Source organism: Bubalus bubalis, chromosome 6 (genome assembly GCF_019923935.1).
Source record: "Bubalus bubalis isolate 160015118507 breed Murrah chromosome 6, NDDB_SH_1, whole genome shotgun sequence".
NCBI classification, from domain to species: domain Eukaryota; kingdom Metazoa; phylum Chordata; class Mammalia; order Artiodactyla; family Bovidae; genus Bubalus; species Bubalus bubalis.
This window is the reverse complement of record NC_059162.1, coordinates 77,659,063-77,682,716: the sequence shown is the minus strand read 5'-3', so window position 1 is coordinate 77,682,716 and position 23,654 is coordinate 77,659,063. Positions and strand designations below refer to the sequence as shown.

The following is a 23,654-nucleotide window of genomic DNA, read 5'->3' as shown; positions in this document are numbered from 1 at the left end:
GGAGGTATAAAGGGCTAGAGGAAGAACCAGTTTGGAGAAAGGAGACCAAAGTTCAATTTGAACGTGTTAATATGGAGTAGTCACATCTGAGAAGTGATGCCAAGGAGACAGACATAGGAGACTGGCACTCAGTGCAGTGTCTGAGTTGAAGATAAGCATCTGAGAGTCTAGCTTACAGATGGTGTTGAGAGCCAAGAGACCAGAGGAAATCCCTCAGGAAAGAGTAGAAATAGAGAAAAAGAAAATGTCTTGAGTGCTGAGGTCCTCCAAGACTTTCAAATCAGGAGAAAAAGGATGAGCCACCAGAAAAGGCTATTGAAAAGATGCTAAATACAGGAGTCAAAAAAGCTAGGGGATAGTTTCCAGAAAGCCCGCTAGAGCAGGACTGTAGTATCTCTAGCACTGAACGCCGCGCCCGGCACATGAAAGGTAACCGTCACTGTTGAATGAATAAGTGAACTTTTCTGAGGCTCTCCAGTGGTATTCTGGCACATTTCTGGGCATGGGAATAAGAGGTGGACATTGGCTGGTTGCCAACGGCCCAACATCACACAGCTTTTCAGCCTGCTTCTTGAATTTCTGGCCCACTTTTGATAGAATTTAGAGAATTTGCTAGAGCCATTCCTTAGGTTTATATTTGGAAACAAACCGAAATCACCAACTTGCATTTTCCAAATCATTTAAGATAAAAATACTCAGTAAAATAAATAAATAATGAATAAACAAGCAAACAAGTAAAAATGAACTTATGGAAAACCCAAACAGCCCCCTTGGAACCCTTAGAATTCTTTTCTTACTGCCAAGGAAATCAGTCTTTTACTGAGTTCTGGAGTGTGGGGGGTAGTAGTGGTTAAACCACATTTTAATCTCCTGTTACTTCCAGGAGCACATGACTAGATCAGAAATTCTCACTACTCTTGGAATTTTAACACTAGTACATTTGACTATGATGACGCAGACTTGTTTGGAAGGAAAAAGCTTTGGGTGAGACTGAATCTCAGATTAAGTAACTTGCCCATAGGCTCAAAGTATTTAAACCCAGTTCTAAAGGACTCCATAGGTCAGATCTCTTTGCTTACTCTTTGCTGACCCCAAGAAGCCTAAATGACATGGGGGTTAGAGGTGGCTAAGATTTTTAGTTTATTGGTTTTAAACATCATTTTTTAAAAAGTCTCTTAACAACACAGAGTAAATTAAAGGAGCATTTTAAGCCCTCTGAATTGTTTTGGTTGTGGTATTTTCTGAATGTATTTAACATGAATGAATTTGTGTTCTTTTACAAGGAAACATACAGAGGTGTATTCCAGAATTGACTGTTCATGGCACATACAGTTAGCGGGTGCTCACTGGCACTTATTTTTATCATCATGTTGCTGCTAGTTAAGGCAAAAATAGGTAAGATATTTCTGTAATCTAATCTGCAGAGGAATTTTTGGTTTAAATTCTCAGTTACAGATGAAATATGCATTTGCAGTAAATGTTCTGATAGTTGGTCTTTTTAAAGCAATCGGTCAAGTTTAAGTGGATAAGTTTGGTTCTAAGTATGTTACTAATATGTATTTTATTTCATTATATTAATGATTGAAACTCCAGTGATATCTTTTCTCTTAAGAAAGTGACTAGGTAACCAGGCTAGGAATCATGAATGGATGTTTTAAAAATCATGAATGAATTTTAACAAAGGGTATTCATGGATGGATTCAGCTCTGCTAAAAAAAGAAAATAATGGCTGTCATTTTCTTTGCTTTTTTTATTGGCATCTTATTTTTTACTTTCTAACCCATTAGGATCAAAGAAACAAAAAACAAACATAAAAGTAAGAGAGAGAAAGAGATTTATTTCTGAAAATAAAAATGGAAACTTTTAACTTAAATATTTAATATTTCCTTTATTTGACTTAAGTAACTTTTTACCAATTTGTTTATGGTAGTTGATCCAAGCAATTTTACAATTAACAAAAAAAGACTTTCAGTGGAGGCTTTATATCATATCTAAAAATTCAGGGTGGATCTATAAGGGTTTTTTTTTTCATCAGCAGTTACTGAATACTACCAAAACTGCTAATTCGCAATTAGCTGTTGTATTTACATATACAGAACCACCTGAAGAGTAAGAATGATCTCTCTTTAAGAGTTTATTGTGGGATCTGGCATAAGGAAAATAATATGAACTCTTTTTAAAAGAAAAATACTTTTGTGTACTTTAGTATTAGCTGTATTGGGAGTGGTTCATCCTACCTAGGGTCTTACATCTTGGAGGAATACCATGGTAAGACCTAATTTCCATCCCAGATTCCAACTACAAACATACCAGAGCCCCTAAATATTTTCTGTTTATTATAAAATAATGCTATGGATTACACATACTTTATACCCCTAATATAGCAAGAGCAGGGATTATTCCCCAAATGTGCCCTTTAACATTTGTAGTAGCCTTTTAAGCATTTGTGATAGCTTTTTAATCATTTTGGTATGAGTATTGACGTAAGTGTTATAAATCATAAAAGGGCAGGGAAACAAATGTGATTTATTCTGGGAAGTACTTTTTTGTAGTTTGGTGAATAATTTGCATATAAGACAGATTGGTTTTTCCTAGAAGTGTGTTCCTGAATGTCCTTCCAACCCTATTTTCTCACCACTTTCCTATTTATAGTTCTGGTTATAGTATTACTGTTTTAGAAAGGATGTATACTTTAATTCAGATACAGTTAGACTTTAATATAGTTGCCTTCTGCCCTCACTGTGCTTCCTCAATAGAGCCAGAGCAACGTAGCTTATGTGTATTTTCATGATTTGATAGGGTTTGTTTTATCCAGCTTTGGGAAATTTACACAGCCCTCCAACTGATATAGGTTTCTTATGTGCCGACTCATCTTTTGCATTTGTATCTTGCTGCAGATGTGTGCAAGAGAGGGGATGTGACTGTGCAGCCTTCCCATGTCATTTCATTAGGATCAGCTGTCAACATTTCCTGCTCTTTGAAGCCCAAACAAGGCTGCTTGCCATCCTCCAGTTTTAACAAGTTAATCCTCTACAAGTTCGACAGAAGAATTTATGTTCAGCATGGTCACTCCCTCAGTTCTCAAGTCAAAGGTCTTCCCCTGGGCACAGCCCTGTTTGTCTGCAAGCTGGCCTGCAGCAGCAGTGACGAGATTCGAATATGTGGGGCAGAGATCTCCGTCGGTGGTGAGTAGTCCATCCTGAGTTCCTAAAGACTGGTGATCTTCTGGTATTTGGCATGTATTAAGCAGAAATCCAAATAGAGGACAGTGTTCTTTCTTCTCCCACTTCAAGGATATATTTAATCTTCCTAGTAACATGAGCACCTCAATGTGTTAAGTCCAGAAATCAACAGAACTGGGATCTCGTTTAGTAAATCTCTCCTTTCCTCTCCTCTCTTCTCCTCACCTTTCCTCTTCTCCCCTCTCCTTTCTATCCTTCTCCTCCCCCCCACCCCCTGCTTCTCTCCTCTTTTTGGCCATTAAGACCATTTACCTGTTGCCCTTGGACTCCAAAATCAGGAAAAAGGCTTTCTGCATCTGAATCTACATGCCTTCTTGACTTACAAGAGTTTTTCCAAAGCCACAGCCTCCTAAAAAGAAGAGATGTCTCTCGACTTGTGCAGTTCAGGCTGATACCCAAGGCTGAACACTTCTCCCCTCTCTGACTTAATGTAAAAAAAAAAATAGTTCTTCCATCCACTTCACTCCTGACCACTGATTATCATACTGAGCAGACATTAAGAGAGAACGATCATCATACTTAGTATCTTTCCCTGGGTTTTCTAGAAAACTGCCTGAGACAAAACTGATGTGCTAAGGCTTCAGAATGGGAGAGGAGTTGTCTGGTTACAGGGAAGCAAGAGTGAGGGAGTGAAACCAGGAAAAAAGTGGAGCAAACATGAGGTGGTTAAGTTACTGACCTAGCCACGGCATCACCAGAAGATACAGCTGGTTGCTTGGTAACTAGGGACATCCCCAGAAAGAACATATGGCAATAGAGTGACAGGTGAAAGAGAGAACTGTCTGGTGCAGGTCAAAGTTCACCCACAGAGCACCAACTCCCCCGCACTGCTAGCTTGCACTATGGGTCTCTCCACGCCGCCGCCAGGGGTAAGAACAAAGATGTCAGAGTTGGCGTCTGCAACCTGAGCCGCAGTGCACAGGGTGAGCCAGCAGCACACCTTCCTGCAGCTTGCAGTCTGCAGCCTTGAAGGCCCAGCCCTGCAAGCCAGTGAGCAAGCAAAGGCCCTGAGCCATCCCAGGGCACGCTGTGCCTCTGTGGTTCCCGGGAAGCTCCAAACTGGCAGGTGAGAGGTGTGTGGAAAGTCGGAGGAACTGCTGCTGCAGGCTGGCTGACTAAGATGCACGGACAGGGTCCCTGTCATAACGAGAGTGGTACAGAGCTCAGTGCGACTTATCAGGAAAGATAGGAGCCTCTTCTCTGTGACCTGTAACAGCAGCTCCCAACCTTTTTGACGCCAGGGGCCAGTTTCACAGAGGACAGTTTTTCCACGACCATGGTAGGGGGCTGGTTTCAGGATGATTCAAAAACATTGCATTTACTACGCACTTTATTTCTATCATTATTACATCAGCTCTACCTCCGAGCATCAGGCATTAGATCCTGGAGACTGAGGATCCCTGATCTATAAGGACATGGTTGGTGCCAGGCAGTAATTCCTAGAGGGCCACCACAAGAATTGAGCAGAACACCAAGCATATCTAAGCAAATCATTCGGGTGTGGAGGCATAAACTAGGTCTCATACCCCTCTTCCAGCACAGGGACTCCTGTTCACAGCTCTGATGGGTTATGTACACTCAGTTCTGACAGCCTGTGATGTAGTAAAAGGAGCATGGGCTTTGAATCCCAACCCAGCCACTAGCAGTGGACTCAGACAGTTTCAGTTCTCTCAGCCTCAGTTTCTCCATCTGTGTGATGAAGATACTAACCCTACCTCCTTAGATGGTTGTGGTGATTAGATGATACCTTGGATGCAAAGTGCTTAATCTAGTACCAGGTACATGCTGCTGCTGCTAAGTCGCTTCAGTCGTGTCCAACTCTGTGCAACCCCATACACGGTAGCCCACGAGGCTCCCCCATCCCTGGGATTCTCCAGGCAAGAACACTGGAGTGGGTTGCCATTTCCTTCTCCAACGTGTGAAAGTGAAGTTGCTCAGTCGTGTCCGACTTTTAGCGACCCCATGGACTTCAGCCTACCAGGCTCCTCTGTGCATGGGATTTTCCAGGCAAGAGTACTGGAGTGGGGTGCCACTGCCTTCTCCAACCAGGTACATAGTGATAGTGATAGTGAAGTTGCTCAGTCGTGTCCGACTCTTTGCGACCCCATGGACAGTAGCCAACCAGGCTCCTTCGTCCATGGGATTTTCCAGACAAGAATACTGGAGTGGGTTGCCGTTTCCTTCTCCAGGGGATCTTCCCAACCCAGGGATCGAACCCGGGTCTCCCACATTGTAGGCAGACGCTTTACCGTCTGAGCCGCCAGGGAAGCCAACCAGGTACATAGGAGGCACTTAAGTGATGAGCACTAGGTTTGCAGTTCCTTTGGTCTTCCTCTTTTCTTCATGTATGCAGTATGCTGAATGGCTGAGCATGTTTTGCTTGAGAAGAAATGAAGTATTGGTTATAGGCAAAATGAAATTTTTTCTTAAAAACACCATTCGTCCTCACCTCCCTTATCTTCCAAACGCCTGAATATTTTATCCAGGTAATTCACCATCTTATAGACCAACATACTATATTAGTATCAGATATTCTCAGCTCCGTGGTGTCAGGTCCAACTGTTCACAGTGCTGCAGGTGGGTTTTTTAGGGAGCTAACAATGGCCTTGGAAGTCAGTATCTTTGCAGATGTCCTTAAGCCATTCCATGCCATTTCCTATCCTTGCTCAGATGCATGAAAGTGCCACAGCCCCACTCATCCAGAGGTTGTGCATGCACCTGTGGCAACTGAGAGCATCAGGAGATCTGTGGAGATGGTAAGGCACATCTGCCCCGGTGTAGCTCAGTTGGGCAGCGATGCTGGAATGTTGCTTGTGCAGCGTGCTCAGGTGATAACCACACTATTAAATGGCTGCTCTTTGAACAAGTTTAGCACCTTTGAGGTAAAGAACTGACTGGAAGCAACACCTTTTTCTGAGTATGACTAGTCATCCCAAGAAAAGACACAATGAATGTTGGTTTCACCTGGTGCAGTGAGTTTAATTCTATCTGGTGATGGACTGAGCAGCCCATTTCCTCTTTTGTGATAAGTGGTAGTCCAGAGTAACATTGCATACCCCAAGTAGACCTGTCATAAAAGTGACTGGTTCTTCAGGATTGGGAATGGGTAGATGGCCTTGAAGCCTCTTCTTTCTGGCCCCCTTCTGGGCTTGTGCTGCTTTGCCGCTCAGAGCTCATCCAGATTGTTCAGTAACTAAACAACCAGGGCTCTACTTAACCTCAGAGGATTGGGCCACAACTTATTTGGACAACCTAGGAAATAAATGAAAGACAGTAGATGATACTTAGTTGTTTTCAATATATGCTTAGCTGTTGATATTTCTGAACGCTATTTTTAAGACTTTATTTCATATAGTAAGTAGGGCTTTAAAAAATAATAAGAAGAATACACATAACAATGCAAATAATATTTACATAATACAAATAATAATTACATGGTAAACAATTTTCACTTCAGAGGCTTTGATTTCTGACGTTTTCTTAGCTTCAGCTATTATACATTTATATTGAAGAGAATTAGGTCTGGTTTATCCTGGGACAGACAGTCTCTGCTCAAACCATGTCCCAGCCTGAAGTAGACACCTTGATTTCATGGTCCAGGGAACTCACAATAAGTTGATTTGATTTTGAGTAAAAGCTATGGTGTTTAAAATGAGAGGCTCTGCAAACTTTTAGGAGTAAAGGTGAAAGTGAGACTAACTTTTTCATTATGCAAAAGTGTCAGGTATATTATCTCTATCTCATTTGGTCATCAAAAGACCCTATGAAGCACTGAGAATTGATGGTGGTTTGTACACATGTATTTACTTTCATTCCCCCTGAAATAAAGCCAAGATGCAGCAAAGAAAGTTTTCTAGAGGCATAAACCCTAAAGGACAAAAAGAATGAGAGGGGAGACACAGCAACACAGTTTTGGAAGCTGGAAAGCAGGTGGACCAGCAATCACCGACTTGGCCTATAACTGGCAGTGAGAAATGTCAAGATGTGACCTGATTTAATGCAGAAGCTCCCACCCTAGACAGACAGAAATTGATGATACCATGTACTGCTGTGAGTAAGAGTAGCAGTGGGGATTAAAGTTCTGTCTTTGACTATGAAGTGGCTTCATTTAAAAATACACACCTTATGATAGAAAGGGCCATGCCTACCTTGTACACTTTTGCATTTCCACACCTAATGCTGCCTGGTCCATGGAAGGTTTTCAGTGTCTGTGTACATAAAGAATTAATTTATAAATATTCATTAAGTGCTTCAGGTGATGCTGCAGAAATTAGATTTAGGTGGTACATCCCAGGAAGACATGACTAGGGCCAATGGATAGATGTGCCTTGGCAATAAATTTCAAGTCAATGGAGAAAGAAAGACCCAATTTTTATAAGTTTCTAGTATTTGAACGAGCTTCATTCTAAAAATGTAAACTCATCATCACCCAGGGTATTGGAACTAGCACTGAATGTTCACTTGTCAGGGAAAATAGTAGAATATGATGGTGAAAGGCTTGAACTCAAGTCAGCCACTCCTGGGATGGAGCCCTGATTCCACCACTTCATAGTTTCGTAATGTTGGGCAAGATACTTCATCTTTCAGTGTCCTCTTTGATAAAATGAAGATAATAATAGTATGTACTTGATGTAGGTGCTATAATGTCCAATTGAGAAAACCACTCATAAAATACTTAGTATAGACTTGGCATATAGTAAGAGTAAGTGTTTGATCCATATCCATTATTATTACAATTGTTATTAGAACAAATTCATGCCTAGGAGGCACAGTTGAATTTGATGGGATTTGAAATAGCTCCCAGCTCATCTGGGCATGGGAGACATAGGGCAAGTATTGTTATCTTGTTGGCAAATAACAATAATGTAATTGAAATATCACATGTGTGCTGATTAAAATAGGTAGTTCTATTCTTTTTTAAAAAGTTGTTCCAGAACAGCCTCGAAACTTATCTTGCATACAGAAGGGAGAACGTGGAACTGTGACCTGCACCTGGCACAGAGGGCGAGACACCCACCTGTACACTGCATACACTTTACAGTGAGTAAGACTGTATTTGCAGCCTTTTGGTTGGTCTTCTCTTATATGACATCTAGAAGTATCTAACAGTGATAGTTTTACCGAAAGGAGAAGCAGTAAACACCTCCAGATACTTATATACTTAAAAAAAATATTCGAGTGTTCATCAGGTAAAACTGGTTCATTCATCTAAAGTGTGAGAACTTATGTCTTAGGCCTGAGGACTGACTCAGATCTCTTCAGGGCATCCAAGGCCCACATTATGGATGTTATTCCCTGCTGAATAGGGTTAAACTGGCTTCTCTCTAGGGTTAAACTTCTCTCTTTTGCAGTTGAGGAATCTTGGGTAATGGTTTATAAATAGACTCTTTTTTGTGGTAGCTTTCCATTAGCCCTGGAGGATTTTCTTTTTAAAGCACCTTTTAAAAGACACTTGCTCCTTGGAAGAAAAGCTATGACCAACCTATACAGTGTATGAAAAAGCAGAGACATCACTTTGCCAACAAAGGTCCACATTGTCAAAGCTATGGTTTTTCCAGTAGTCATGTACAGATGTGAGAGTTGGACCATAAAGAAGGTGGAGCACTAAAGACTTGATGCTTTTGAATTGCGGTGCTGGAGAAGACTCTTGAGAGTCCCTTGGACAGCAAGGAGATCAAGCCAGTCAATCCTAAAGGAAATCAGTCCTGAATATTCATTGGAAGGACTGATGCTGAAACTGAAACTCCAATACTTTGGCCACCCGATGCGAAGAGCCAACTCTCTAGAAAATACCCTGATGTTGGGAAAGATTGAGACAGAAGGAGAAGGGGGCAACAGAGGATCATATGGTTGGATGGTATCACTGACTCAATTGACATGAGTTTGAGCAGACTCTGGGAGATAGTAAAGGACAGGAAAGCCTGGCATGCTTCAGTCCATGGGGTCACAAAGAGTTGGACATGACTTAGTGACTGAACAACAGCAAAAATCTGACCTGAGAGTTTACAAAAAGAGAGAGTCTGGGAAATTCTTTCCCTTGGAATTAATTCTGTAATCCCATCCAGAGATCTAGCTGTGGGGCTGTGACTAAGTGAGAAGGAGATAGGGGAAAGGAAGTGGGGCCTAGGGTTCTGACCTGTACTTGGATCTGGCACTTCTGTGAAGTAAATGCCAAGGTGGCCATAGATCCTCTGGATGATTTACTCTGTCCTAAGGAGTGAAGAGGTCGGCCACGATTTAGGGAGTCAAGGCTTTCCTGATGGTTCAGTGGATACAGAATCTGCCTACCAGTGCCGGAGACACAGGTTCGATCCCTGGTCCAGGAAGATCCCACATGTCTCAGAGCAACTAAGCCCATGTGGCACAACTATTGAGTTTGTGCTCTTGAGCCCACGAGCCGCAACTACTGAGGCCACATGCCACAGCTATGGAAGCCGCACACCCTAGAGCCTGTGCTCTGCAACAAGAGAAGCCACTGCAATGAGAAGCCTGCATACTGCAACAAAGAGTAGCCCTTGCTCACTGTAACTAGAGAAAGTCTGCATGCAGCCACAAGGACCCAGCACAAACTAAAATAAATAAAATTATTAAAAAAAAAAGAATTCACCTGCAATGCAGGAGAGGCAGGTTTGATACCTTGGTCAGGAAGATCCCCTGGAAGAGGAAATGGCAACCCATTCTAGTATTCTTGCTGGGAAAATCTCATGGACAGAGGAGCCTGGCAGGCTGCAGTCCGTGGAGTCACGAAAAGTTGGAGATAACTGAAGCGACTGGGCACGCATGCATGCAGTGTAGAGATCATTACTCATCCGTATGAATGTCAAGCACTTCAGTCCTATCAAAAAAAAAAGGGGGGGGGTGAACTGTGGTCCTATGACTGCAGAATACAATATTCCCATAGTATAACCCCTAATAAAACATGTCAAGAATTTTAGATACTTGAACATTTTGTTCCTTTGTGCTAGAAAGAGGCAATAGTACATAAATTGTCTTGCTAAACACAAGCATCTTTCATTTACAGGTTAAATGGACCAAAAAATTTAACTTGGCAAAAGCAATGTAATGATCACTATTGTGATCATTTGGACCTTGGAATCAACCTAACCCCTGAATCACTTGAATCTAGTTACACAGTCAAGGTTACTGCTATCAATAGTCTTGGGAGTGCTTCTTCATTTCCATTCTCATTCACATTGTTGGACATAGGTATGTATAATTTCACTTTTTTAGGTGTTGATCTTAGCCTGTGAACATTATTTTTAGAATCACTTGTGTGATGGTTTCAAAAGGGAGAGTGGTTCATGGAGAGTGGCCAGTAGGCGTTGACAAAGGATAGATGTGTCTTTGGTGTAAGCAAAAGGATGTAGGTCTCAAGCGAGAGACATGGTTGTACAAAATGGAATATGCGACATTATTCTCTGTGTTGGAGAAATAAGAGCCCACTGGTTTCAGATCCCATGAAGGCATAGGCTGCCAGTGATCCTTTCTGAGTGAGGAGAGGGTCATGTGAGGTTCAAGAAGCTCAGTGTAAGCCCTTCATGGTGGAGGTGTCTTTTCAGGGCCACAGCTACTCCATTGTTCTAAGATAAGGCTGCGTGTGGGCCTGCAGGGCTGAAGCAGCCAGGTGCAAACTATAAATAAAGTGTATCGATGTACCAAATGCATCTTCCTCAGAGAACACTTACCTTCACCCCTCTCATCAGCTTGGGAGCTGGAGTTAGCCAGTCCCAGCACATTTCTGAGCAGATGTAATTGGCCCAGTTGAATCAGAGGCCAATTCCAGGCATTCCCAGGTAACACTGAGCTTCTGACCTGCCTGAAGTTCTGGCCTCACAACACGTGTCTCTTTTCTGTCTTCCCAAGGCATCTCATTGCACACATACACACTGTACAGTGTAGTAAATGATGCACGTTAGCATCTACTCTACATTTTGCTATCACACTTTTGCCCATTTTGCCTTCCTTCTCTTTACATTGACCATTCATCTCTAGTCACCTTCTTTCCCTCTTCTCTTCTATTCCTCTGTTGCTGAGTCTCTTTCCTATGGCTTTTCCTACCAAGATTTTTTCTCCTTCTGATGTAATCGCCCGACTAGCCACACCTCTACCTTCTCAGCCGTTGAAACTCTTGGGTTTGGCACATTGGTTTTCTTTAAATCATTGAATTAAGCGAAATCCAAATTATCAGTGATGTTTATGGTAGTTTATCTGTTTAAAAATGAGGGTAGATTAAAGGGAATTACTTTAAGGATTTAGAAGTCAATCCAATTTTTTCTTACTTCTAAAAGCCGGAGACTCCTCTCTTGTTTGTTTCACCAAGTTGGCGGCTGTGCATTTTAGAAATGAGACTTGTTCAACTCTTTATAGCTCATGTAATTATAAGGCAATTTCCAGCTGTGGAGCCTGAATCACACTTTTTTGTTTGTCCTGGTTACCAGTGAGGCCTCTTCCTCCGTGGGACATCAGAATCAAATTTGTAAATGCTTCCGTGAACAGGTGTACCCTTCTGTGGAGAGATGAGGGACTTGTGCTGCTCAATCGACTCAGATATCGGCCCATTAACAGCAGATCCTGGAATATGGTAATGGTCTCTAGAGTGAAGGGGAAACCAAGGAGAAATTCTGAGTAGCACCGCCCAGATGTCTTTTTTCATACCAGCAAAATACAGAGTTTAAGAATGTTTAGCCCAAAAGTACACATATACATGTGAGACATATCAGTCAATCATGTACACTTCTGTTTATTGAGAAGTATCTTAGGGAATTCCCTGGCAGTCCAGTGGTTAGGACTCCATACACTCATTGCCAAGGGTCCAGGTTTGATTCCTGGTGGGGAAACTAAAATCCCATAAACCATGTGTCAAAAAAAAGAAAAAAATGAAAACAAATATCCTAAAATTTGATCACTGATGCTGAAAGTTTTTAAGCCATAAGCTTCTATAAACCCACACTAATTTTCTATGATTTATTTCTAGTAAATGATTCATTTTTCCTTGTTGTTCTACTCCCTACCCCGTTATTACTTCCATTATTACTTTTTGGTAATTTCTTTTAAATTATTTATATATTTAGTTGGCTGCACCGGGTTTTAGTTTCCGCATGTGGGATCTAGTTCCCTGACCAGGATGGAACTCAGGCCCCCTGCATTGGGAGCACAGTCTTAGCCATTACACCACCAGGGAAGTCTCACATTTTAGTAGTTTTTAACCTATTGGAAAAAGAAATATTAGGGAATGTTCAGAGGCTTATCTAAATTGAATATTCCAAAGATAAAACTTTACACTTTGATGTAATAGTGAACATTAAATTTTTACAATAAAAATGTAGGATTATGATTCTTTCCAGTATTTTGTTAAAATATAGTGCCTATAATAATAACAAAGGATCAGTTCCACATAGAAGAATTCCATGGACTATGCCATGGGGTCACAAAGAGTCGGACACGACTGAGTGAATTTTACCCTATTCAAATATTAGTCACTCAGTTATGTCTGACTCTTTGTGACCCTGTGGAGTGTAGCTCACCAGGCTCCTTGGTCCGTGGAATTCTCCAGGCAGTAATACTGCAGTGGGTTGCTATTCCCTTCTCCAGGGGATCTTTCTGACCAAGGGATCAAACTCAGGTGGATTCTTTACCATCTGAGCCACCAGGGAAGCCCTAGTTCCACATATAGAAAGGTATAATAATTAAATGCTTATATATTGTTGTTGTTGTTCAGTCATTAAGTCGTGTCCGACTCTTTGCGACCCCAAGGACTGCAGCATGCCATTTAATAATTTTCTTATATAATTAAATTTTTCTGTTTGGAGCCAGTTTTATGTCTGTGTTAAAACATTCATTGCATTCTAATTGTGGCCAAATAAAAAATAATATCTAGTTAGAAACAAACTTTTTCAAGGCCTTTTTGAAAATGAGTAGTTTTCAGTCTTTACTTGTTTTATAGCTGGTTTCTGGATCCCCCTTGGAATCTATATAGGTGGGTTGTTAGATCCACAAATTTTTTTGTCTTTGTGTTTCTAATGAGACACTATTGTTTCAGATTAACATCACATGTATTCAGTAACCCAGTCATTATATTTCTTCTCATTGAATGACAGATTTGAAAAGTAAAAAGAGTTATCTAGTTTGGTTTTCTTACCTTTATTTTAATTAATTTAGTATTAACAGGCACTTTAAAAAATCTTGTTGGTTTCAAGGTTAATGTCACAAATGCCAAAGGAAGACATGACTTGCTGGATCTGAAACCCTTTACAGAATATGAATTTCAGATTTCCTCTAAGCTACATCTTTATAAAGGTAGTTGGAGTGATTGGAGTGAATCTTTGCGAACACAAACACCAGAAGAAGGTATGTGTCTAAAAAAGGCGGTGGTGGGGGTGGGGAGGAAGGAGGGATGGATAGACAGGATGAAAGATAAGAGAGAGAGGAAGATGTAATAATTTCCTTAGAATAGACTGTAAAATACTGATACTAAATCAAAACATAGTGCATTGATTAACAAGCTCATTTTCACATCAGCTTAAGTATTGAAGCTGTCCGGGGAGATATGTTTATATTGCTTGGAAATTTTTGACATTAGTTAAGTCCTACTCCTGTTTTTCATATATTATCACATTGGTTACAAGCTTTATGCCTCTGTTTGATTTTATCTCTTACTTCTATTTCACTTACTATCTCACTCTCTCTTATTCCACAAAGCTATGACTAGTAATTAATTTCATTCCTTTATCATTAAAACTTGATGCATCTTGCCTTTTGGGTTCTATGAAAATTAATATGGCCTTTATAAGCCATACTAAAAGCTTGGGAAAAGGTAGTCTCTGGAGACATAACATTTTAAAATAAAGTTTAACAGCCAACAATCCTCTCTTTTCCAAATATTACAGCTCTGCACTTCTTCAAACTTTGATACTCACTGCTCACAGGAGTACCATAGATTGCCCATAGCTATGAAGAGGAGGTCAAATATATTTTTCAATCTGATGAGCTTTTTGTTTTTGGTAATTATTGGGAAGACAGTTTTACTGAAGTAAAATCAAATATTTTATTAAACCAAAAATGTTTATATGAACTTTATGCCTCTTCTAAATCTTTGGAGACATAAGAAATAGCCATTTGAGTATTAGTTTTTGAAAGCACTCAGTTAGTGATACAATATACAACTTCATAATTTGTCTGAGAAGTTAAGTTGTATCACATTAATCTAAAATATAAAAATAGGGAAACTCTGGGCTCATAAATTCTTGTCATTTTTACTCACACTTGATAATGACCTGTTTAGAGATGTATGAAAGACTTTTATTTTTTTTTTTCAAGTGTTTATCTGTTGAATTAAAAACCCATCAAGGCAGAATGGTAACTTTCTCATATCCTATAAAATGAACCACTACCATAACAACGAATGCAGCAACTTGTTGTGTTTATGAACTCGTGGATGGTTATGAATTGAACCAAGGAAGCTGGCTTATTCAGAGTAGTTGCAAGCATTCACAAAGAGAGAAACCCATACTCTGAAATATGCCACGTTGACCAAGCTCTGCTGACTTCCTCTCTATCTGAATCGCCCTTTTCTGTGTTTGATCTTTCTGTGGGTTGTTGTAAGATCTCTTTTCTCTTACTCTAAGCTTCATGGTTTTCACCTCTTACCACTGTTTCTGTCATCAGTTTCTGTATGAAACACTAACTGATGTAAACCTAAAAGGTGTGAAATTTTTTTGACACTTCTTCCTTTTAACCCTTGGGATGTGTATGCAAATGTAACTTGGCATTTAAAAAAAAATACTAGTAAGCTTTTTTTTTTTTTTACTTACTGTCTAAAACTGAGCAATGTTATTATGATAGAGCTCTTTGCAGCCTCGGCTACTCAAAACAGCACAATATGTTATCTCTTAGTGGTTTGGGTGCAGTTATTTATAGCATGTCAGCAGTGAATGAAGGCATTATTCACTCCATATGCCCCTTCCCTTGTCATTAAATTAAACTCTTGTCACAGTCCTCCATGAAGAACACTTTAAAAATGACCACTAAGTAAGGGGTGGAAGGAAACAGATCACATTCCTATGCTTAGGAAGACAGTCCATCAATCAGTATACATCAAATGTGGGCCTGACTGGGAAACGAGCAGTCATATTTTGCTTCTAGTGGGAAAACAGTCTTGAGTTTGGGTTGTGTAGTGTCTTCACATGCCTGAGAAAATGCCCAAGTATTGGGGTACAGTGCTTCCTCATCATTTTGAGCACCCAGGAGGAGACTCCAAAATAAAGGTGAATGAACCATTCCTTAGAGCTATATTAACAATTAAGTCTTTCTGCCTATTCATTCTTCATCATTTTTCAGTGTTATTTGTATGTTTGGCCTTGGTAAACTTGACTGTGGACAGTTAATAAAGGAAGTGTTAAATGCTCATACTGGTGCCGGAGCAGTAAAGGAGTCCTCCTCCTCCATCGTGGTGATGGCATAGGTAATTGGTGAGAGATCGCCAAAGAGAGGAAAAAACATGGCTGCAGCCACCCATCTTCCCATTGAGAAGCTAGACAATTGTTCATTCACTTGTGATTTTAAACAGTTGCTAGGATAGGTTGCTGCTGCTGCTCCTAAGTCGCTTCAGTCGTGTCCGACTCTGTGCGACCCCATAGACGGCAGCCCATGAGGCTCCCCCGTCCCTGGGATTCTCCAGGCAAGAACACTGGAGTGGGGTGCCATTTCCTTCTCCAATGCATGGAAGTGAAAAGTGAAAGTGAAGTCTCTCAGTTGTGTCTGACTCTTAGCGACCCCATGGACTGCAGCCCACCAGGCTTCTCAGTCCATGGGATTTTCCAGGCAAGAGTACTGGAGTGGGGTGCCATTGCCTACTCCATAGGATAGGTTGCTGCTGCTACTGCTAAGTCGCTTCAGTCGTGTCCGACTCTGTGCGGCCCCATAAATGGCAGCCCACCAGGCTCCCCCGTCCCTGGGATTCTCCAGGCAAGAACACTGGAGTGGGTTGCCATTTCCTTCTCCAATGCATGAAAGTGAAAGGTGAAAGTGAAGTCGCTCAGTCTTGTCTGACTCTTAGCGACCCCATGGACTGCAGCCTACCAGGCTCCTCCATCCATGGGATTTTCCAGGCAAGAGTACTGGAGTGGGTTGCCATTGCCTTCTCTGTAGGATAGGTTAGGTGTGAACAATTAAATACTAGAGGTTATTTTACCGTCTGTTAGTAAGCAAGATGGTAAGTCTAGCTTAAAAGTAAGCAAATATTTTCTATAAAGGTCCAAAGCTGAAAATATTTATATAAATATTTATATATTGATTGATTAATTAATTTATTAATTTATTAATATATTTATTAATATTTATTTTATATGAATATTTATAATATTTATTATTTTCAGCTTTGCAGACCTATGATCTTTGTCACAACTATTAAAATTTGCTGTTATCACATGCAAGCAGCCATTGACAGTCTAGAAATACATAGACAAAACTGTATCCAAAATTTTATTTTTGCACACTGAAACTTGAATTTTATAAAATTTTTATGTAACTAAAAAGGATTCTTCTTTTGATTGGTTGTCAACCATCTAAAAATGTGAAAGCTATTATCATTAGTTCACTGGCTATATCGAAACACAGAATAGGGAACCAGTCAGATTTGGTCCATGGGCCATAGTTTGCTGATTCCTAAATTAGCTAAACTTGAAAATATCATGCTTGTATCTTTTTGCCTAAGACTTGAGGAAATGAGAATGAATGGTTCTTTACCTACTAAAGGGGCTTAGCGACAAACATTTTCATTAGAGGGAAAATGTTACGTTTGAGATCCAATGAGTGTCCCTACCCTCTTTTCTTCTTCTTGTGGCCTCTCCTAAGCTCAACACCTACCCTGGAAGAAGTAAATGCCTAAGCTTAATTATTTGACAAGATGGTAATCACTCCAATGGGAAGAAATGCTTTTCATGAAACCCTCCAAAAGAAGCCAGTGGGGAGTAAAAAACACTTCTCTGGATGGCCTGTAAGGAATGTATATATGTCAGGAACTATGCCAGGTACTCAGATGCAATGATAACCAGTCAGATCCTCAGATTCAGGGACTTACAGTCTATCTTGGAACATCAGGGAAAATTCCTGGAAGAGATAGCACCAAGAATAAGCTGCAGAGCCCAAAGGAAATCTTATGACCTTCTACCATCTGGAGCATGCGGTCTCCAAGGTACTGCAGTAGAAGGGAAGAGCTATTATTACCTCCTAGAAGTACTTGCTTCTCTTGAGTTCTGTGAAATCTCTTCTACCCTGTTGATTTTTCTTCTACCCTGTTGGCCAATTCTTCCTAGTCTTTTATGCTGGCCATCTTTCTCTTCTTAATCTCAATATACAGGGCTTTGTATTGGGTCTCTTTCTTTTCCCAGCTGACCTCATTCAATCTCATGGCTCTAAAACTAGATAGGTAGGTAAAGAGAAAGAAAGAATATAGTTTCTGTTCTGGAGTCTCTCCAGAACTTCAGATCTGTACTCCAGTCACCTATTCTACATCTTCACTTAGATATCAACAGATACACTAAACCTCACATAGCCTAAAAAGATTGTTTTTCTCCAATGCAAAATGCTTTCAGAATGCCTCTGTTTCGGTCTTTCCTTTCGTGGTTAATGACTCTACCATCTTCCTAGTTATTCAAGTCAAAAAATGGAGAAATTATCCTTAAATTCTCCTTTTCTCCCATTCCCTCATACCAGCATTGAGTCTCCTAAACATATTCAAAATCTATTCATTGCTTCCACTGCTACTCTGACTATCCTAGTTTAAGCTACTTTCTCATTAGAAAACATAACAACAAAATGAACACTTACAAACTCATCATTCAAGTTAAATGCTGTAAAATTACTGATGTATTCTTACCCTGTCACACTTCCCCACAGGTAGCCACTATCCTGGATTGTGTGTTTATGTCATCATCACACTTTTCTCATAGTTTTCAGAAATGTATATACTTCTAAATAGTGATTAGTGTCGCTTGTTTCAAGCTTGATCAAAATTATATGCAGTATATAATCTTTTGCAACTCACTTTTTTTCCCCATCAGCACTCTAACATGATGCCTCCATTGATTTTAGGATAGAGGAAACATCCCTGCTTCTGTTAAGAAATAGGCTCTTCACTTGTGATCTGGATGTTGAAAGATTATCTTTCTTAAAAAGAAAAAAAATAGATGGCGGAGTATTCAGCTATGTCAGATGTTCCTAATAAATCCAGTGAAGTGAGAATAGAGAAGTAATCATCAGATTTGACAAAGCAGCATCAATTTCTGACCAGGAACAGCATAAGTAGAGTTGTGGGGGCATTGAATGAGAGTGAATGTGAGGTGAGGAAATAAAGACAGAGACAATTCACAACTCTTCAAGAAGTTCTGTGAAGGGGAGCAGAGATGTTGGGCAGTAGCTGGAGTAGGGTGTAGCATTAAGAAATTCCTTAATTTTTTTTAGGATCAGAGATAATACAGTATATTTACAAGGTGATTTTAGGACCCAGCAGAGAAAGAGAGATTAATAATACAGGAAATAGGATAATAGTGGGAGAGATATACTTGATGAAGCAAGAGGATGGGACCTAAAACTCAAGGGCTTGGCCTGTGATGGAAGTAGGGAATGCTTCATTCACAGTAAAGTCAGTAGAAGTGATGTGTTAGGAAATTGATGGAGAAGTTTGAAAGTTTTCATGGTGGAAATATTAGGGAATCCCTGTTTGATCACTTCCTTTTGCTCAGTGAAGTGTGAGGCAAAGACATGAGGTGAGAGAATCAGATCATTTGAAGTGAGCAGGTAGAGGGACTTACAGCATCAGCCATTGGGAAGAAGCAACCCCTGTGGATGATAAGCCACCAAAAATAGTGACAGAAAGGAGTGAAAAGAGAGAGTGAACAAAGTGTTGAAAGTTATCAAAGAGGAGGAAAGGTGGGGGAGTGTGTAGGGCTTCCCATGGAGACATAGCAGGTGGTAACGTATGAAGGCAAGAGTCTACCACTGAGAAACTTGTTTAATCATGTAGGTGTTTGTGAATCTGTGAATCTATTTGAGTTATTTGAAACTAGATTTTAGAGAAGTGTATCACAGTCCAAAGAGTGGACATTGAGGAACCAAGGTGGTGGATGACTTACTTAGCTCTGTCTTTCCCTGCTTGGAGCATGGCTTGGACCAAAATATTCTCATGGGTTCAATTTAGTCCACTACCTGAAATCTCTCAAGGTACTCCTTTTTCATATTCACTTTGTGTTAAATTCTCTATTTTTACTGTTCTTAGAGATCTTTCTACTCTACCCCACTGCATGCTAAAACCTCGGTGGAGGGATTGCTGTCTACTTGCAATTCAGTTTCTCTCATCCACACCCTTGCACTTGCCTTGGCTTCCGAGATGAATGCTAATCTCAGAAGCAGCACATGGCTTAGCTCTGATTTACTTACCACACGTCCTTTTTCTTTGAATCCTCAAATCTTGGGATTCCCTTGTAACTCAGTCAGTAAAGAATCTGCCTGCAATGCAGGAGACCAGGGTTTGATTCCTGGGTGAGAAAGATCCCCTGGAGAAGGAAATGGCAGCCCATTCCAGTATTCTTGCCTGGAGAATCCCATGGACAGAGGAGCCTGGCGGGCTACAGTCCATGTGGTCACAAGAGTCAGACGTGACTTAACGACTAAACTGCCACCACCAGAGTTGAAAGAACCCTTTGAGGGCAGTTAGGCTGATCTTCTGCTTAATTTAGGATGTCCTCCTTTTTTATATTGGTGATTCCTTCCTCTTTAACCCAGGTTTTTTTATATTGGTGATTCCTTCCTCTTTAACTCAGGTTTTTTCCTTCACATTGATAGTACATTCGTCTCAGGAGAAATGACTTCCATTGCTCAATATTCATATTTTTTATCATTTGTACTCATCCTTTTTGTGTGTGTCACTTGGGACATATGGCCTTTGTCTTTCCTTTTCTCACCTGCCTATGATACTTTTATCTGACTTTTTGATGACACTGAGGTTAGGACTCCCAAGTGATTTTGACAGTTGAATGTCAAAGATTCTCTATAATATTAGCCCTTATATTGCTTTACACAGCAGTAGTTTGACTTTTCTAGTCATAAAGTTTTACACTTTGAAACCCATACAGATTTGGCTAATGATTTCTCTCCCATAGAGGCTTACACTACAGGTGGGCACCATTAAAATTTCAGCTTCACTTGCAATTTATCTTTTGAAGAAACTATGACTCTTGAATTTGATTCTTAGCTCTGTAATAATCTGGTAGGTTGTAGAGGCAATGAGTGGCAATGAGAGGCGAGTGTTCCCTTGAAATTTCTCACCTATATGTAATTAACTGAAGACATGTAGCACCATGGAACGTGTCATCTGGCCTAGACACTGAGCACACCGTAGTTTCCAAATTCTGATTATGTGGTCAATGTCTGGATCATCTAGTCTGTGGCGTGTTCAGATCTTTGCTCAACACGGTGAACGCTAACAGACGAGCAGGGTCTTTGGAGACAGCAAAACTTGGGCCCAGCTCTCAGCTTTGCCATCACCATCTCTGCAGTTTTTGTAAATCATTTGATCTTTGTCAGCCTCCTTGTCCTCAGCTGCAAAACAGGTCTACTCATATGCTTCCTCTGCATTGTGTGAGGATTAAGTGAGAGCATGGATATATAGTATCCAAAGATTATTTGGCACATGCTAGTTGGACACGACTGAGCGACTTCACTTTCACTTTTCACTTGTATGCACTGGAGAAGGAAATGGCAACCCACTCCAGTGTTCTTGCCTGGAGAATCCCAGGGATGGGGGAGCCTGGTGGGCTGCCATCTATGGGGTCTTACAGAGTTGGACAGGACTGAAGTGACTTAGCAGCAGCAGCAGCAGCAGCAGGTGGTCAATAAATGCCAGGCCCCCTTCCTTTCTGTTGCCTGTGCTTTTTTCCTTTTTACATATGGACTAGCAGGAAAAAAAGTTCTGAGCTCGATTCCTGGGTCCCTGTAATCCTGAAGGATGGAGAGCACTTTCAGAATGTCTTCTGTACACATTTCTTACTGTTAGGTCCTCGCTGCAAGGGTGAATACTATCACTAGTCAGAAGAGAAGGGGAAGAAATGAATGTTTAGAAGTTAAAAGAGATGAAGGTGAGAGAGGCAGGAAGAGGAAGTGACAAAGGAAAAGACTAGAACATGAAAGAGGCACACCCAGTGGAGGACCTAAGTTTTACAGAGACGCTGTAAGCCTTAGCAGAGCCAGGCAACTGCATGATGCAGAGCAAAGATCATAGACCAAACAGAGCTGTGTTCAAAGCCTGGCTTCCCCACTAATTAGTTCTGGAACTTTGATCAAGTTCCTTAACTTCTTTGAACTTCAGTTTTCAGGTGAAGAAAACAACAGCAGCTAAATTGAGTGCTTAACATGTGTAAGCACTCTTATGTTCATTTAAGTTCTCACAATAGCCCCATCTGATGTGTAGAATTATGATCCTCATTTGACAGATGAGGAACCTGGCTTAAGGACAAGTTAGCATTGTTCTGGAGAAGGCAATGGCACCCCACTCCAGTACTCTTGCCTGGAAAACCCCATGGATGGAGGAGCCTGGTAGGCTGCAGTCCATGGGGTCGCTAAGAGTCAGACAAGACTGAGCGACTTCACTTTCACCTTTCACTTTCATGCATTGGAGAAGGAAATGGCAACCCACTCCAGTGTTCTTGCCTGGAGAATCCCAGGGACGGGGGAGCCTCGTGGGCTGCCGTCTATGGGGTCACACAGAGTCGGACACAACTGAAGTGACTTAGCAGCAGCAGCATTGTTCAGGATCACAGAGCCTGGATTTGCCCATAGAGGGCCTGGCTCTGGAGCTCACACTTTAACCACTGCACCAAAGCTAGTGTGTCATGCGGCTGAGGAGGACATGAGATGTCACTGAATGGGCCCACATGGGGCCTGCCCGTGGTATGTGCTGGGACATGTGCCCCCTCTCTGTCCTTCTTTCTCTTCTCCCCTTCCTGCCTGCTTGTCTTCTGCCATCCAGGTAGGACTTAGCTTTCTGGGAATTTCTAGCTGGTTAAATGGAACTTGCTGCTCTAGAAGGAACCCCAAGATAGCTTCACCCTAATACACTCTGAGGGTCACTATTACACAGGTTAGGTTGGCACAATTGAAGCCTGTTTTCAGGGATTGCTTCTATTGATTCCACCCCTGGCTGTAAATCAAAACAAAACTGATAGTGGGAGAAATAAAACTATTTCAGTTCAGTTCAGTCGCTCAGTCGTGTCCGACTCTTTGCGACCCCATGAATCTCAGCACTCCAGGCCTCCCTGTCCATCACCAACTCCCAGAGTTCACTCAAACTCATGTCCATCGAGTCGGTGATGCCATCCAGACATCTCATCCTCTGTCATCCCCTTCTCCTCCTGCCCCCAATCCCACCCAGCATCAGGGTCTTTTCCAATGAGTCAACTCTTCGCATGAGGTGGCCAAAGTACTGGAGTTTTAGCTTTAGCATCATTCTTTCCAAAGAACACCCAGGGCTGATCTCCCTTAGAATGGACTGGTTGGATCTTCTTGCAGTCCAAGGGACTCTCAAGAGTCTTCTCCAACACCACAGTTCAAAAGCATCAATTCTGCGATGCTCAGCTTTCTTCACAGTCCAACTCTCACATCCATACATGATCACAGGAAAAACCATAGCCTTGACTAGACGGACCTTTGTTGGCAAAGTAATATCTCTGCTTTTCAATATGCTATCTAGGTTGGTCATAACTTTTCTTCCAAGGAGTAAGTGTCTTTTAATTTCATGGCTGCAACCACCATCTGCAGTGATTTTGGAGCCCAAAAAATAAAATCTGACACTGTTTCCACTGTCTCCCCATCTATTTCCCATGAAGTGATGGGACCAGATGCCTTGATCCTAGTTTTCTGAATGTTGAGCTTTAAGCCAACTTTTTCACTCTCCTCCTTCACTTTAATCAAGAGGCTTTTTAGTTCCTCTTCACTTTCTGCCATAAGGGTGGTATCATCTGCATATCTGAGGTTATTGATATTTCTCCCGGCAATCTTGATTCCAGCTTGTACTTCTTCCAGCCCAGTGTTTCTCATGATGTACTCTGCATATAAGTTAAATAAGCAGGGTGACAATATACAGCCTTGACGTATTCCTTTTCCTATTTGGAACCAGTCTGTTGTTCCATGTCCAATTCTAACTGTTGCTTCCTGACCTGAATACAGGTTTCTCAAGAGGCAGGTCAGGTGGTCTGGTATTCCCATCTCTTTCAGAATTTCCCACAGTTTATTGTGATCCACAAAGTCAAAGGCTTTGGCATAGTCAATAAAGCAGAAATAGATGTTCTTCTGGAACTCTCTTCCCTTTTCCATGATCCAGCGGATGTTGGCAATTTGATCTCTGGTTCCTCTACCTTTTCT

The 23,654-nt window shown here is 41.1% G+C and overlaps 1 protein-coding gene across 3 annotated transcripts in view; it reads left to right on the top strand.

Moving 5' to 3' along the window:
- The window catches only part of IL12RB2 (interleukin 12 receptor subunit beta 2), an 88,684-nt gene that overhangs the window by 10,745 nt on the left and 54,285 nt on the right, over positions 1–23,654 (top strand). For 2 of the 3 annotated variants that reach the window (XM_025288498.3, XM_025288497.3), the window contains exons 2-7: positions 1,284–1,395; positions 2,898–3,185; positions 8,168–8,282; positions 10,264–10,448; positions 11,681–11,823; positions 13,439–13,589. In XM_025288498.3, the coding sequence (XP_025144283.1) occupies positions 1,320–1,395; positions 2,898–3,185; positions 8,168–8,282; positions 10,264–10,448; positions 11,681–11,823; positions 13,439–13,589 (958 nt within the window). In that variant the 5' untranslated portion in view covers positions 1,284–1,319. Of the gene's footprint in view, positions 1–1,283; positions 1,396–2,897; positions 3,186–8,167; positions 8,283–10,263; positions 10,449–11,680; positions 11,824–13,438; positions 13,590–23,654 lie in introns of those variants that run through there. The other variant, XM_025288499.3, reaches the window with a different exon arrangement.